We start from the raw sequence: 16,061 nt of genomic DNA, 5'->3' as shown, positions 1-16,061 counted from the left end.
GAGAAAGCGTACAGGTGGGTAGATTATTCATTTTTATAGAGAAAGAAAGGAGTTAGGCTAGGCCAAAATTCAAACTGGTAGCAGAGCGTGGTTGATCAAAGATGCCTGGATCCGACAGTGAACAAAGGGAGACTACTAGATGGAGAAGGGAATGTCCTAGGTTTAGCGGGATACGTGAAGAATACAAAGAATGGAAAGTCAAGCCGAAGATTGGCTATTGTTGTATGGAGAAGATACAAAATACCCGGCGATAGAAATGAGAATGAGCTTAAAAGGGAAGCCCGAGAGCTAGTGGAAGCATTAGATAAAGATAAACTTTACTGGTACAGAGGGTCCAAAGTTAATCCTAGAGAAACTAGATAAAGCCTATCTAAAAGACTCGGTAATGGAGAATTACGGGTAGAATAAAAAGATCCCTTCTTAATAAGTAGAGAATCTAGTGAAAAAATATGGCGGACTATTTAATTAGATACGAGAAGGCAGCATCTTGAGTGTGAAAGAGCAATGGGAAAGCGCGCTTGAAAGGCGAAGTCAAGGGGGTATCATGTAATAGAGCAAGCAAATCTCACGGAAAATCAAAAAAACAAATGGTATTATCAGCTTGTGGGCAAGAAAAGCTAGAGTACGGAACAGTGTCGCAAACAATGAAAAGACTATTTGAGGGATTAGGGACTAAAGAGGAACAAAAAGGGAATGGTGGGGTTCGTCAGAAGGCAATGCCAGTTCTGGGAGAGGGAGGGAAAACCAAAAGATTTTATCGGGGAAAGATGGTCAAAAAATATGAAAAATCCGAGGAAGGGGTGGTAGGAAGTGTAGAAAAGAAAGAATTTTAGAAATGGGTGGGGAGGGTGCCGGGGGGGTGGGCGAAGCGTGAACCAATACTCAAATTAAAATTCCATAACCGAGGAAGGAAAACTAACCGGGAAGGAACCCCGCCCCCCTTCAACAACCCCCACATATAATTCAAAATCAAAAACCCGAGGCAAGGGGTGGTTGGTAGAAAAATGCCTATATTATAAACAAAAGAAGGGAAGGTAAACAGTATGATGCAATATGCAGCTCAGAATGGCATTGGGCTAGGGATTGTCCTCAGAACTTTTCATAATAGGAAGAAAACTGAAACAAGACTAGAAGAAAATAAGGTAATAACAGAAAATGGGACAGAAGAAGAAGAGGTTTATGTAGAGAAGTTAATAAAATAGTGGAAGCATCATGGGAGGTGGTTGATGCAATTTTGGACACAGGGTGTAAATCAACAGTTTGCGGGGAATTGTGACTAGCACGTATTGTCATGGATTTGGAGTCAGGAAGAGTTGAGGAGAATGAGGGACACTAGGACAGAGTCCCTAATAAAGTGTTTAATTTTGGTGAGACATCTTATAAGTCCAGCAGAAGGAATAAGAAATATCCTGTGATACTAAAAAACAGAAAGTTTTATTTGAAGACGGAAATTCTGCAAAGGTGATATACCCTGGCTGATAGGTAAGCAAACCATGAGTAAAAAATGGGTATGACCCTAAATTTGAAGAAAATTGTGTCATAGTAGAAGTATTAGGGGGGAGAAAGAAAAGTAGAGTTTAAGAGAAGACGAACAGGGTCATTTAAGAGTGGTCCTATAAGGAGGAGGAAGGTAGAAGAATTTATTACTGGAGGGTTGGAAGGGAAAGAATCCGAGGGAAATTAACCAAGAAAACAACAATGAAGAAATTACATTTTACAGTTTGGTCATGGAAGTGGAGATAAAATATGGAAGCTAACAGAGGAAGCACAATGGAGCAATGGGTTTAATCGAAAAAGAAAAGAGGAAATAAGAAAGTTACTAACGGAACTGATTAAAAATTGTGAGGTTTGTAAAAAATACAAAAGAAACCCCGCCAAACCGGTAGTAGGCTTTTCTTGGAGTAAAACGTTCAATGAAGTCGTAGCGATGGATGTGGGAGAGATAGAAGAGAGAAAGTTCTTGTAATAGTGGATATGGCAACGAGATATTGTCAGGCCTGTTGGATAAAAGATAAGAAACCAGAAACTATAATAAAGATACTTTTTGAGTGCTGGTTTGCTATATTTGGAGCACCCTCCAAAATATTTTGTCAGTAATAATGGGGGAGAATTTCAAAATGAAAAAGTAAGGAGGAGGGCAGAAAAATGGAAATATTAAAAAGTATTAGCCACAGCATCAGGAATTCTCCGTGGATGTGAAGCAAGGGAATTATGTGAAAAGGACCGTAGGCATGATCAAGGGAAGTGTAAGGAAGATGATGGGAGGAAGAGGAAGTAGATTGGTCCCTAGCTTTGAAATGGGTAGTGAGTGCTAGGAACTGTTTAATGAATAATGGAGGTTTCTCTCCCAACCAATTAGTATTTGGAAAAAACCCTTCACTGCCTAACCTAATAGGAGAAGAAAGTTCTAGTCCTGCAAGCAGAGAAAAAGGGATGGAAGAGGGTATGGTAAGGGACACACTGAATGCAATGCACAAAAAGGCCAAGAGAAGCATTTATAAAAAAAATGAGTCCTGTAATAAAATAAGAATAGCGCTAAACAAAAACATCAGAGAACATAAATTGAAGAAGCAGTGGTAGGAGATGAGGTATTCTATAAGAGGGAAAATGAAAATGAATGGAGAGGACCTGCTCAGGTAGTGGGAGTATCGGGGAAAACAATAATAAGTCAAACATGGGGATTCTTTAAGAGAATAGCTAGGATACATGTGACAAGGATTCAACGACGATCACCAGATACAGAAGAGATATCGGCTAGAATAGATAAATCCCATGGGGTGAAAGGTAGGTCAGATGGCCCAAATGAAGGGAAAGTAGATTGGCTGGAAGGAGAGGAGATAATGGGTGAGAGAAGGAATGCAGACACGAAGAGACTATAGAAAGAGAGGTGATAGAGGAAACGTGGAAGAAACGGGCAAAGTGGGTCAATAGAAAGCGAGTTAATGGAAGAGATACCAAAATTCAAAAAGGGAAATAGAGTTAGGGCTATAAACAATGATACAGGACAAGTAGAAGAATGGACTATTTTAGGTCTTGCAGGAAAAAAGATCAAGCCAAGCATGGGCTGATTCGTACAATATACGAGACCTACAGTCAGGTGAACAAAGGGTGGGTTAACTTGAGGGATTATAAGTCAGGTAGAAAAAATTGAAGATGAAGAGGAGGGTGTTGCTGGGATTTGAAAATAGAAGCATAATGGAAGCTAAAGAAAAAGAACTTCTAAGTTGGAGAGATAACCAGGTATATGAGGAGGTAAATGATGTTGGACAAAAAGCTTATCTATACAAGATGGATAGTAACTGAAAAGATAAAAGGGGGGGAAAGATTATGTAAAGCAAGATTGGTGGGGTAGCTAGAGGGTTTGAAGAAGAAATGGTACTGCTGAGTGGGAAAAGGATGCTCCCACATGCAATGCTGAAATTTTAAAATTCTGTCTAACCATAATAAAGGTGAAAAATTGGAATTGTTATACATTGGATGTCAAAACTGCATATTTACAAGGTGACGAGATACAAAGAGAAGTGTACTTGAAGCCACCAGGGAAGATGGTTGGAGGGATTATGGAAGTTGAAGAAAACAGTCTATGGGCTCAAGGATGCAGCAAAAAGCATGGTATTGTAAAGTGGTGAAAGTAGTGAAGGAGCTTCAAGGTGAGAGAAGTAGACTAGAACCTAATATATTCTTTTGGAAAAAGAACAATAAATTGGAAGGCATTTTGTGTACACACGTAGATGATTTTTGCTACGGAGGAACTGAAGGATTCTTAAAGGAAACGATTGGGAGATGAAAGGGAAATGCAAGTAGGAGAACAAGAGAGTAAAAGGTTCAAGTATATAGGAGTAGTAATAGAGCAGAAGGAGAATAGATTTTCCCTTAATCAGTGGCAGTATATAAATTCCATAAGAGAACCAGAGGCTAGAAGATATACGGGTAATAGAGTGCTAGAACAAAAAGAGTTAACAGAGTACAGATCAGTGGTAGGACAGCTGAAGTTGGGTATCACTACACACGATGCCAGAAATATCATATGATATTAGCGAATTAAGTAAAGCATTTAAAGAGGAAACAACTCAGGATATGAAGAAACTTATTAAAATTGTGAGAAAAACTAAGAGCATGATGGGCGAAGTTACAATAAGTGAGATGGAAGAAGAAAGGGTTTATTGGGAAGCCTATGCAGACGCTTCAGTTTGGAAACATAGAAGATGGCCATACTCAACTGGGTTATATTATTTCTTTGACAGATGGGAAGAGGAGAAGTCCCATATGGTGGAAGTCTAGGAAATCCAGGAGAGTGGCAAAATCCACCATTGAGGCTGAAGCCCTGAGTGTTGGGGAAGCTGTAGAAGGATTGATATATTTCAAGCATTTGTGGGAAGAGGTCAGTAGGAGGGAGAAATTTAGAACGCCTCTGGTTAACACTGAATGATAGTAAAACACTAATGACCGCCATCAAATCGAGCATGGCTGGTGTAAGTAGCAAGAGATTAAAAATAGATATTGCTGCAATAAGGGAAACCATTGAATCCGGGGAAATAAAGGAGGTGAGATGGATAAAAGGAAAGGAGCAAGTGGCTGATGTATTAACTAAAGCAGGAGTTTCAGGGGAATGTATTAGAAATTATGTAGAGGGTAAAGAGTTGGAGGACGAAGGAAATTAAGAGGGGAATACTAGGTTAGGAAACAGTCGGAGGGGAGGGAGAAAGAGATAAGTGTGATTATATATTGTATAATTGTTTATGGGTATAGATAAGTGTGATTATATATTGTATAATTGTTATGGGTATTTTATGCATTGTTGAAATATGGTGGGTGTCCTATATATAGACAACATGTGGTAGATTCTAGAAGGTGTCTGTTGATGTATTTAAGTTGTGTTGTGACGTCATAGGCTGTGACGTCATAGACAAGATGGCGGCGGCGTCGGCAGGATGTAAACAATAACACGGGGCAGTAGAAAGCACGTGTTGGTGGTGTGTGGTTGGTAGGGGAGAGCTCTCTGTCTGGTAGGAGTTGTTTTTTGGGTCGTAAGTCTTGTGGTGCTGGTGTTTTAAGGTGATTTCTGGAGTGTACTGGAGTTGGAGAAAGCGTACAGGTGGGTAGATTATTCATTTTTATAGAGAAAGAAAGGAGTTAGGCTAGGCCAAAATTCAAAGATACATCTTATTTATAATGGTTATGGGTTTTGTATATTAAGTCATATACATTCCTTATATATTATCATTGTTGATTAATTTGTTCATTTGATTATTTTAATTGCTATTATATTTTTGATACATGCCTTTACACAGATACCATTTTGTTACATGTAAACCATTTTACCTCTGTACATATGTAAATTACCTTATGATAAGAAACATGATTAGAATTAAGTGTAATTTAAGCATATTTCTAATTTTGTATCACTGTGTATTTGTATCTTTTTAGCAATTATATTCTTTTTTATATTTATTTTCTCTTTTATTTGAGACCTATTCTGATTTATTTTATTACTTTTGTTTACAATCTTGTGCTATTTCTCTGGTACGATTTCGCGCAGCGACACGAGCTGAGCCCAGAAAAGGGATTTTGACGTAAGGAAAAATCTATTTCTGGGCGATTGGCTCGTGTCGCCAGCGAAATCCCTCCCTACCCATCCCTTCGCCCAAGATTGTCTGCTAACTTCAGGATGGCCACCAGAGGCGCAGCAGTCGGCAGCATGGGATGGAGTAGTAGTAGTACGAGCTGCTCACTCTGTGGGTCGGCTCTCCTCTTGGAGGGTTTTTGTAGTGGGAGATTTCTATTGGCATTTGGCTCGTGGTAGTGGTCTCACTCGCCTAGTGTTCATACCGACACCCTCTTGGAGGGTGAGCGAGTCAGTTATACTGACCTTTTTCTTTATTTTATTTATTCTCTGGTATGTGTTAGTACATTTACCCTAGAAATAATAGATTAAAGGATATTTCGCTGGCGACACGAGCCAATCGCCCAGAAATAGATTTTTCCTTACGTCAAAATCCCTTTTTTTGTGATAAAACTATTAAAAAAACCAAGTATAAAATTTTTTAGTTGCTTTTCTTGAGTTTTAACTAACAAAATAGGCTGTTTTTAGCATTTTTATAGGGGTTCCAACTATTCGCGGGTTCTAACTATTCACGGGGGGGGGGGGTCTGGTGCGCATTCCCTGCAAATACAGGGGGACCACTGTAGTTGAATCTCAACTAAGGAGAAACAATACTATATTACTAGTGAATGACTAACATGAAAGCGGACCTATGACTTCACAGTTGAATCGAAAGACGCACACTCTCAAGAATCTGATCATAGAAATAGTCCCGTCGATGACACCAACCAGTGAAAACGGTGCTTTAATCCTTGTTGTTTTAAGAGGACTGAAAAAGCTAATTCGCTATCTCATTACTGTCCGGTGAGAAAGTCGGAGTTTGCAATGAAAGCGGAGCGTCTTTCAGTAAGGAAAACACAGGGATTGTACTGCCTGAAGAACCGCCTCTTGTGGGTTGGATCAGGGAGGACGTTTCTATTTACTCTGGAAGCAGAGCTAGTAGGGTGGGGAACAGGCGAAGTCTTCCGTTATTCATTTACAATTCGTGGTGAACAAAGAATAATTGAACACCTTACGAATATCATTCTGCGTCATCTCAGTGGCCAACAGGGCAGGTGCGATGAAGCGGAAGACTAGCCTACAGACTTCTGTTATACCTGGGGTAAACAGATAGATGATAACGAGTCTAGTGAGATATATCTCTGTCTGAAAATTCTCGCAACGGCAAAATGCGGTGCAGGAGAGATGGGCATACATGTATGGGAGAATTCCAGCCAACCAGAGACCTAAGTCTGTGATTGCCAGGCAGAGATTCGAATTGGTAGTCAATCCTTGACAGAGGAGAAACTATACCAAACCGCAATATCTCAGAGAGCAAGCAGTACTGAGGCAGAGCCATACACTGCTCGCTCAACTTGTTGTCATCCTGAGTTGCTTGGTAGTCCATTCCATAAAGGAATGCGTTCGGCTAGAACCATCGAGTGCAAAAAGATACACTCAAGCATCTGCATTTTAACCGAAATGGGAGGGAAGAAAACAATCCTATTTGGTGATAATGCAAATGGTGTGGTGTTGTTGGGAAACAATACCACTAGTTTTCTCAAAATCAAAACTGGTAACTCTTGGGAGGCCCAAAAGGCCGTCGCGAGTTCAAGGTCAATTAAGAGACAGTACTATTCATCTCGGTCTTATACCAGAAGAGTTAACTTACAGGTATGGGCCTACTACTCGGACAATGCAACTGATAACAGAAGCATGTCGCAAGAGAAATATAAGTAGTATATTTGTAGGTTTCTGTAAATTGCACTCCAGCCTAATTCTTCTTCATTTGAGGGACATAAATAAGGACTGGAAGTAGACCTCCTTCATTCTCTAATGAAGAGAGCGAAGATGAAGTTTTCCCAAAGGGAGACTTCTATGGTGATAACAGGATACCGAAGAGGACTAGTTCAACCCGAACTGGTTGTTCCCAAAACAGTAGTACTGAAGAGGCATTCAAGCCTCTCAGTGCTATCCATCCTGAACGGACTGATGTATGTTCAGTAAAATCCTAGGATTGAACCAAAAACATAAGTCTCTCGGGTTCGAATTTTGTGGAGCAGACTCCACAGAATTCTCTTATTGCCTTGTTCATTCCAGTATAACCAGGAAGTAGAGGGGAAAAAAGAGAGGAGGCTGGACTCCTCTTACTCGCTCTTCCCTGACTAGTGATGTTCTCACTCTGTTAAACGAAGCATTCATTCCTACAACCGTTTTGTTCGTGTAAATGTGAGCGAAAGTTGCCTGGAGTTAAATGCAGTAAATGCTGGTGAGAACTTGCCACGTCTTGCTATGCATCTATCTTCTCCGTGATCGAACCTCATGGAGAGAACTACACAGAAGACCTCCTCCTATCTCCTTCAGATGCCTTGTCCTAAGGGACAGCAACATCTATCTTGGCACCTGAAGAATAGCTATTCCTGGCTTTTACAGGTAAGTGATGGCCGCTCCGTGAGTCTAGGAAAGCGTGACCGTCTGGAGTAAAAGCTTTCCCGAGGAGGGTTACAAAACTCTCATACGGCAGGTAAAATGTCTGCCGCCACCGAGACCGGTCGGTCATGCAAATGTGACCTTCATCTGGGTGGGGCTGAGCATGCACCTGACAGGAGAGAGCCAATACTGTCCTCCGATGTGTCCCAATCCTTGACGAGGCAGAAACCTCTCAAGAGGACCGAATGGGGGAGCCCACACCGGTCTCTATGTGCATGGTCCAATGGGAACCGTCACGTCAACCGCGGTGATGGCTGTTCCACGAGTCTAGGAAAGCGTTACAGTCTGGAGAAAATGCTTTCCCAAGGAGGGTTACGAAGCTCTCGTATGGCAGGTGAAACGTCTGCTGCCACCAAGACCAGTTGGTCAGACGAATGTGACCGTCGTCTGGATGGGGATGAGCATGCACCTGACTGGAGAGCCAATACCGTCCTCCAACTCGTCCAAGTCCTTGTCAAGGCCAAAACCTCTCAAGAGGACCGGATGGGGAGCCTCCACCGGTCTCTGTGTGCACGGTCCCGCGGGACCGTCACGTCAACCCTGGGAACCAAGCAATCCCGCGAGAGCGATCACCGGCAAGGCGTGAGTCACCTGAGCGACTCGCTCCTTTCTTTCACCCCGTGCCTGAGGTATGACGGTGAGCGGACTCAGCATCACTGACTCTGGATGCACGTGAATCCAAAGATTTACATGTATTCGGGGACACGTGAGTGAGCGCCCGACACGGAACTAGTCTTAGGGGCAGAACCTCTAGGACTAGCAGCAGAAGTGCGAACCGAAGTTTGTGCTTCTACAGCTCCCGACATGCTAGGTCCTAGGGAAAGTGTGACAGTTCCCATTCCCGAAGGAACGGGAGAGCAAGCGGAAGACCCAACTTCCTCCTCAGTTTGAGGAGGCAGACCCTTAGAAGTCCTGTGACGAGACTTCTTAGGGGGGGAGACTACCTTCTTCTTCTACGGCAGGGAGCCTTAGAAGTCGAAGGGGTGGAGACTGATGAAAATATGATGATACAGAAAAGTAGGATGACGACACTTGACGAACTCTCTTCCTCTTCGATTTCTCCAAATTCTGCAAGACTTCTACAGGATGAGGTACATTTACCATCAGGAATAGTTAATAATCACAGGGTAGCGGTGAAGGCTTTGTCCACTGACGTAACTCCAGGATAACAATGGTAATGAATATGATTTCCAGCAGGGAATCAGTACAGACACTCGAGGACCAATATCACAGCATGCTACGAGTCACAGGTACAATTCCAAAGTTAGGATAACCAACACGAAGAGCTATCCAACCATCTACTGCTGTAATCACTATCACCACTGTTAACCTGAAAAAGAAAGAAAATATTATTTAAATAACAAGGATACTCCTCTCACATCCTAGGACACCGCCTCCAAAATGAGAGGAGATCCCCCAAACACCAACACATACGCTCCCTCCTCTACCTTCGTCCGGTAGCTAGCGAAAGGATGAAGGAGATGAGGAATTACCAGAAAAAACAAAGGCCAAACCTCTGAAGTTCTCATTGGTAATTCCCAGCGTAAGCGTAAATCTTGGATGAATACATGTCTCGTCCTCACGTTAAAGGGTGAAAATATGTATTAAAAAAGATGTTGGCATACCTTTGCCACTGACCCTTAACACAAAGTAGAAAAGCGGCTATCAAGGCTATCACAAGAAGTGGGTTTGCATATTAATTATTAAATTAAATCAGTTAGTATTAATATTAAATACAGTATATACATATTTATTCAAAAAATAAAAAATGAAAGATCCCACCGGGAAAATGATCAACGGCCAGTCAGCAAGAGCTCACAAAAATATGTCTTCATCGGAAGATGCCCGAAAGAAAAGTGGAGTGTTTACATCTGGGCAGGCGGGCCTACCCACCTGCCAGACGACAGTTACTGCCTAACCACCTTGTTCAAGAATTTAATGGCCATAATTCCAGCTACACTGAAAGTAATTCCCATGTAAAGGACCGAGGGTTTGCATATCGTGTAGGAACAAATGACATTTCATCAATAAAATCAAGCTCCTTTCTACTAATAAATAATTTTATGCTTTTTAGATCAGAAATATGTCACTGTGGCAAGTGATTGGGCCCATTGCAAAAGTAGAAAAAATGAAATGCATAGCAATAGTCAGCTTATTGTGGCTCTAGACTGACTGCAAAGGCGTGAGAGAAAAGCCTATTGTCAATAAAGTCCTGAGAAATATCATATGAGTGTCACCCTCCTGGTTAACCACTCAACTGATTTTTCCTGGCACTTTCAGTTTGCACACACTAACTGAAAAGCTTTAATTACAGTAGCTTGCTTTCTTTTACCTGTCTGCTTTTTGTGTGCCAGCACTCTTATACGTACTCTGGTCTTTTTACCCTGACTGTTCAACTTCAATATACAGTACATCATTCCTTTCACCTTTCATTAAGAGAAAATCCTTTTGGGTAACCCTACATGAGTCTAATAATGTTTCACTGATCCGGACTTAAGCAAACTCAACATCCCATAGGTGAGTAGTGTCATTAGTGCACTTCACGTGGTGTAATGTATAGGTGTTACTAAAAGGTGTTTGCAGTGCCTGTGCCTCCATCCAATTTTTAGCCTTTTACTTAACCTCCATTCCTCCTTCTCTTCTTTAAACTGGCTGCCCAATCTTTCTATTACTTTATAATGCAAATGTACAGTTTTCTCCTAGTTCCAATATTAGATCCTTATACTATTTCATATCCTTAATTTTCTAGGTTTATTTATTCTGCTGTCCAACCACACCAACTCCCTCCCTCTTTTTATTGTCATAAGAGCTGAATGCCATTGCCAAGTGACCCAATGTTTGATTGACAACATGACAAATTTTTTACACAATTTGTATTTTTCATAACTAACAAACCTGAGGTCTTAATATTATGATAAATCTTCTAGCAACAGCTGGAAAACAGCAAAGTTAAACAAAAATTGTATATGCAAGGAACTATTGGCGTCTGTGTTTGGTCATGAGTTATGTGGGACCATCCACATACCCCTTGGCAACTTGTGACCATGCCAGTTATCCTACCAAACCACATTAATTGTCAGAGGGGTGGTTAGAGGTGGGCCTTTGTATGTTAAAAGCTCAGGTTTGTTAGTTAAGAAAAATACAAATTGATTAAAAATTTTGTCATCTATTCATATACGAAACAAACCCTCAGTCTTAACATTAGGATAGACTTGCCTTTGGTGGGAGGTAATTAATATTAACCAACTGGAGGTTTGGCATCTTCAATAAATTTCTTGAATGAAAGAATTTTAAGAAAAACTAACCATTGTTTCAGAATCTAAGACCAAAGGTAATCAATGAGAATACAAAGGAAGAAACAAAATGCCCTACTATTATCCATGTTAAAAATAGGGATGTTAACAAGATTTTGTTTAAATTTCTATCCTATGGGTCAACTGAATTCTATGATATTATTATGTTGTAAGGGAAACATATGCTATTCATCAAACATAAATACATATAAGAAAATACTTACCCTTGTATGACAGTTTTCAACAATCTCATGCAAGTCTCTTATTCGTTCTTCACTCTGATACTGAACCTTTTCTTCCATGTCAGACATATTCGTTACTAAATTACCCATCTCATTTTGATGGAGTTCTATTAGGTCATTCACTTGGTCCTCAAGACGATCACATCGACAACGTTCCTCCGACAATCCTTCTAGCATTTTGTTTACCTCAGTTGCTAAAGTTTGCTGTAAAGACAGAATAACAAAAATATTGCTGAGAAAATGACTTAAAAAAGTGACTTCTGAATACTGTGCTTTAAATGTACCCCTTTTAAAGTCATACGTAAATATCTTACAAACACATACATGAACAAAAACTTATCCACTCCCAAGTAACTGAAAGGCATGTTCTCAAAGCTAATGCAACTTCCTACATTCTCTGCTTATAAATTCTGTACAATATGTACATCCTTGACAGCATCTATTATGAAACCTATTTCTACAGAATTTCTCAAGGAATCTGTCTGTGAACTGGCTCCATCTCCTTATTGTCTGTTGCCTGCAATTATTCTTCCTTTTGGAAACATCCACTGGTCCTAATCATCTTCCAAAACTACTATCCTTTAATCTCACTGCATATACGTATGTCCAATATTTATAAATTCCTTCCCATCATATTCCTTATAGTTTTGTTCCCTCTCCTACTATTCTCCTTCTATCAATGATCCACAAAAGCATGCCTCTTTTATTCAGGCATTTGATGATTATTCAGTCCTATATATTTATATTGCAGCTATCCACTGCTACTTTTATACAATTGCAAAAGATCTTTCTTAATAAAGTATCTCTTGATTCAAGAGCATACTTAAATTATGATAAATAAAAAAAAACAATTATTGAAGTTACTAACATCAAGACAGTTCCAACATATTTTTTTCCTGTAGAACCTCTAATTATTCTTGTTTCCTATAATAGTGTGTGCATTTTTACTTCAAAATTAGCCTTTCAATTACATTAATAAAATATGAGCATACACAATCTGAAGCTCGAGCTATGTATTGGGCTTAATAAATACTATCTGACATACGTACCGCTCACATATTTTCTTCCTTATTTGAACTTTTCAAAAGATTGATTCAAGATAATTTGTCTAATTTTGATTCCACTATTGCCTATTTTCCATATCCTCCTTCCTGCCACCACAAGGTCATTTTTTATACATGTTTTCCATTGGTTATTTTTGGCGATTGCAGTACTGAGCTTATAAGAATGCTTCCTATTCCCAGTCAACCTCACAACACTTGTCAGCTCATCACATTCAGCAACAAGTCTATGAATGAGCAAATAAGTGATTACTACAGTGGACTGTACCTTCCACTCTAGAGTGGAAGTTTGTAACCAACCTACCCTTATCTTTTTCCATCCTTTTCACAAGGAAGTCAGACTTTCCTTGTAGGTTAGGGACAATTTTCTTCATTTCCCTCCTGTCTCCTATTGTATCATCAGCTTCAACTATGAAAATACATCAACTTCAACTTTTGCAATTCTTTGATTTTTGCATGAAGAACGTAAAAACACTTGAGATAATAGTACATGCATTTGCTAACTAATAAAGCACTTAAGTTACATTTCATATCTGATAAAAAACTGATTTAACACTAAGAGGATAAAAATAATATATTAAAAACAATATAATATGAGATACACAACTTGTGATTGACACCTTACATCTTTTTATTCTTTTTGCTAGAAAATTTTTTTTTTTTGGAATGTTTTGCTTATTCTAAACTCTTGACCTTTAAATTAGGAATCAAAGTTTATAAATATTTATCCTGAAGAAGTACTACACCTATGAATTACAAGGCTCAAGTCAACATACAGAGACAAGGCGTGAGCTGACCTCCAGCTTACTCGGGACGTGTGCAAGATTTTCTCCTCGCGCATAAGTTGTAAACATATTCCTAACTTAATGTAAGGTGGTCTTCGTAATTAATACTCATACTTAGTACTACTCATGCTAATAACAAGGATCAAATAAAAAGGACACAAACTAAATACGTTCATATATTCTAATTTATAAGTGGAAACAAAATAACTGAACAGAAACAGCCTTTATATTCAGTACGCCAAATAAATTACAATGTGCTAAAATCTACGGTCAAATGGAGCCTTGTTTCACCAATGAAAAATAAAATAAATAAGCTATATTTTTTTAGAACTTATTTATCTGTACTGTTTAACATGCACATTATTTTTTACATTTACATTTCTAATAAATAAATCATCAATATCCCACCGTACAATTTCTCTATCATTAACTCAGTGCGGAACACCTTTTTCAGACCTTTTTAAGGCTCTTCCATAGACCTTTCCTATCCCCCCAACAAGAATAATAACAGCAAGAACAACAACAACAATAAAGTAGTTTGTAGGCTTACTCCCCCAAGTGAGCAAAAATTGTTGAGCAACTAGCAATGTCAACATTCCATATCTTTTAAACATAAGGAAGTACGTATTGCACCAATGTAAAAAACCGAGACACTTACAATAGGTTGACAACATAGTCTAGTAGGCAACTTACCTTAATTGTTTCTATTTCTTCTCTAAGCCTTGCTGACTCTTCTCTACTTTCTCTTAAGTCAATCAGGAGGTCTTCCAATGTTGTTCCCCCAGGGAGAGCATAGAACTCTACACCAGACAACTTTAAAATAAAAAGGGACAGTTAAAAAGAATAACAAATAATAGGATTTAACAACATTCATTCTTGAATTCGATGATAAAATTTACAGTTTAATCTTATTAGTAGCTAATAAAAAGATTGTTAATATAAAATATTTACATCTCATACTGTAATCTTTACTAAACACTTCATGCTCCTAGATTTGATCTGTTGATGAAAATGAATTAATTTCAGTCTAATTCTTTACATACCATTTTCAACAAGATAATAAATATATTTTATGGTACGTACCATCCAGTATTTTCATTAGAAAATATTACTGATACAGTAATATTTTCTAATATTACTGTAACAGAATTAAATTTATGAACTTTCAATATTTTCATTAGAACCTACTAAAGTTTATTCATTCAACTTTCATTTACATTGTAAATACATTACTTTTCCTAGTGCTCATGTTTAAAAAAAAAAAAAAATTTAAAAAAAAAAAAAAAAAAGGAGCTCATTCAACTTAAAATCCTGAAATCAATAGGTCTGGCCAATATAAGTACAGTACATATATTATATAATTACTTATTCCAACTTGGGTTTTATTTCCACAAACTTTAAAGAAAGAGTTTGTTCTCTTTGAAACTAAGTAGTATGTGCTATTGTGAAAATTAAGAATATTTTCATGAATGCAATATAACAATAGATAACATTTCTTGCTTTGGTAACTTCAAATTGAGTGGCACCCACTGACCTGGTTATGGTGATTTCTTGGTGATGTAAGGTGACCTAAAGTAGTACTACCACCTGGCACACTTTCACTGGTGATCGACGAGTTGCATTCCGATCCATCTTCAGATCCTATCTTGCTCCCATGGTGACCACCACCACTACTGCTGCCACCAGCACCTTGTGCGGATGAACTTTGGTGGTGGCTATGAAAAATATAAAGCCAATTCTATTAGTAATAAAATCTATCATCACAAACTTCAAACTAAAGTTTTACAATAAATTACTATGCTTTGGTAAAATTTCACTTATGTTTCAATGTTTAAGTTAGATGATGTTTTTATGAACAGCCCTCTGTTTACTGAATGCAGGGTGTTGCTTAGCATCCAGATATATATATAGTATATATATATATATATATAATATATATATATAATATATATATATATATATATATATATATATATATATATATATATATATATATATATATTCCTTCTTTAGATGTGACAAGCACAGGATACCAGGTACAAGTAATCAGAAAACGATAAGTTGATAAGTTGCAAGCAACAGAAAACTATAAATTCCTAGAAAAGTCAAAACAGAATGTGGAAGAAAATCTTGGATGCTTTTTAACATTTATATCAGCATGATTGCATTAAAGTCTTTCAAGATCTGTATGGTTATCACTGAGAATATTTTTGCCACCAAAGAAGGTCTAGAGCAGCTTGGCTCTTGAAGTGAAACTGGATACTCCAACAAATAACAGTGTGCCAATAGTGATTCCTAGGCACTATGATTTGCCCATTAAACTGTATCTACTGGTTCTTCAGAAGAAGCTTAATGTTGTCACAGTGAGCCAGACTGTATCTATGGCTGCCAGAGGAATCAATGAGATGTACAGTGATGTCATATAGACACAGTGGCTCTGATTCATCTGCATTCAGGTTATGAACAGGAAGTGAGCAAGTATATCCACCATATTGATAATTTGCTTAACCTGTAAGTCTGAGAGATCAAACTGGAGGACCTGACTACAAGGTGACATTTCTTGAGAGCCATGGTCAATATGGAGGATTTGAAAAGTATTTTATGTTCAC

The 16,061-nt window shown here is 38.5% G+C and overlaps 1 protein-coding gene across 1 annotated transcript in view; it reads right to left on the bottom strand.

The window, feature by feature from the left end:
• Nucleotides 1-16,061, bottom strand: part of LOC135223654 (transmembrane and coiled-coil domains protein 1-like) — a gene marked incomplete in the record, with an annotated part of 392,453 nt that overhangs the window by 26,259 nt on the left and 350,133 nt on the right. Inside the window, 3 exon segments of the mRNA XM_064262306.1 lie at nt 11,589-11,810; nt 14,146-14,265; nt 14,987-15,167. Of these exon segments, the coding sequence (XP_064118376.1) occupies nt 11,589-11,810; nt 14,146-14,265; nt 14,987-15,167 (523 nt within the window).

Source organism: Macrobrachium nipponense, chromosome 10 (genome assembly GCF_015104395.2).
Source record: "Macrobrachium nipponense isolate FS-2020 chromosome 10, ASM1510439v2, whole genome shotgun sequence".
Taxonomy (NCBI): domain Eukaryota; kingdom Metazoa; phylum Arthropoda; class Malacostraca; order Decapoda; family Palaemonidae; genus Macrobrachium; species Macrobrachium nipponense.
Note: the sequence above shows the minus strand (reverse complement) of the source record. Positions and strands in the feature narration are given on the sequence as shown.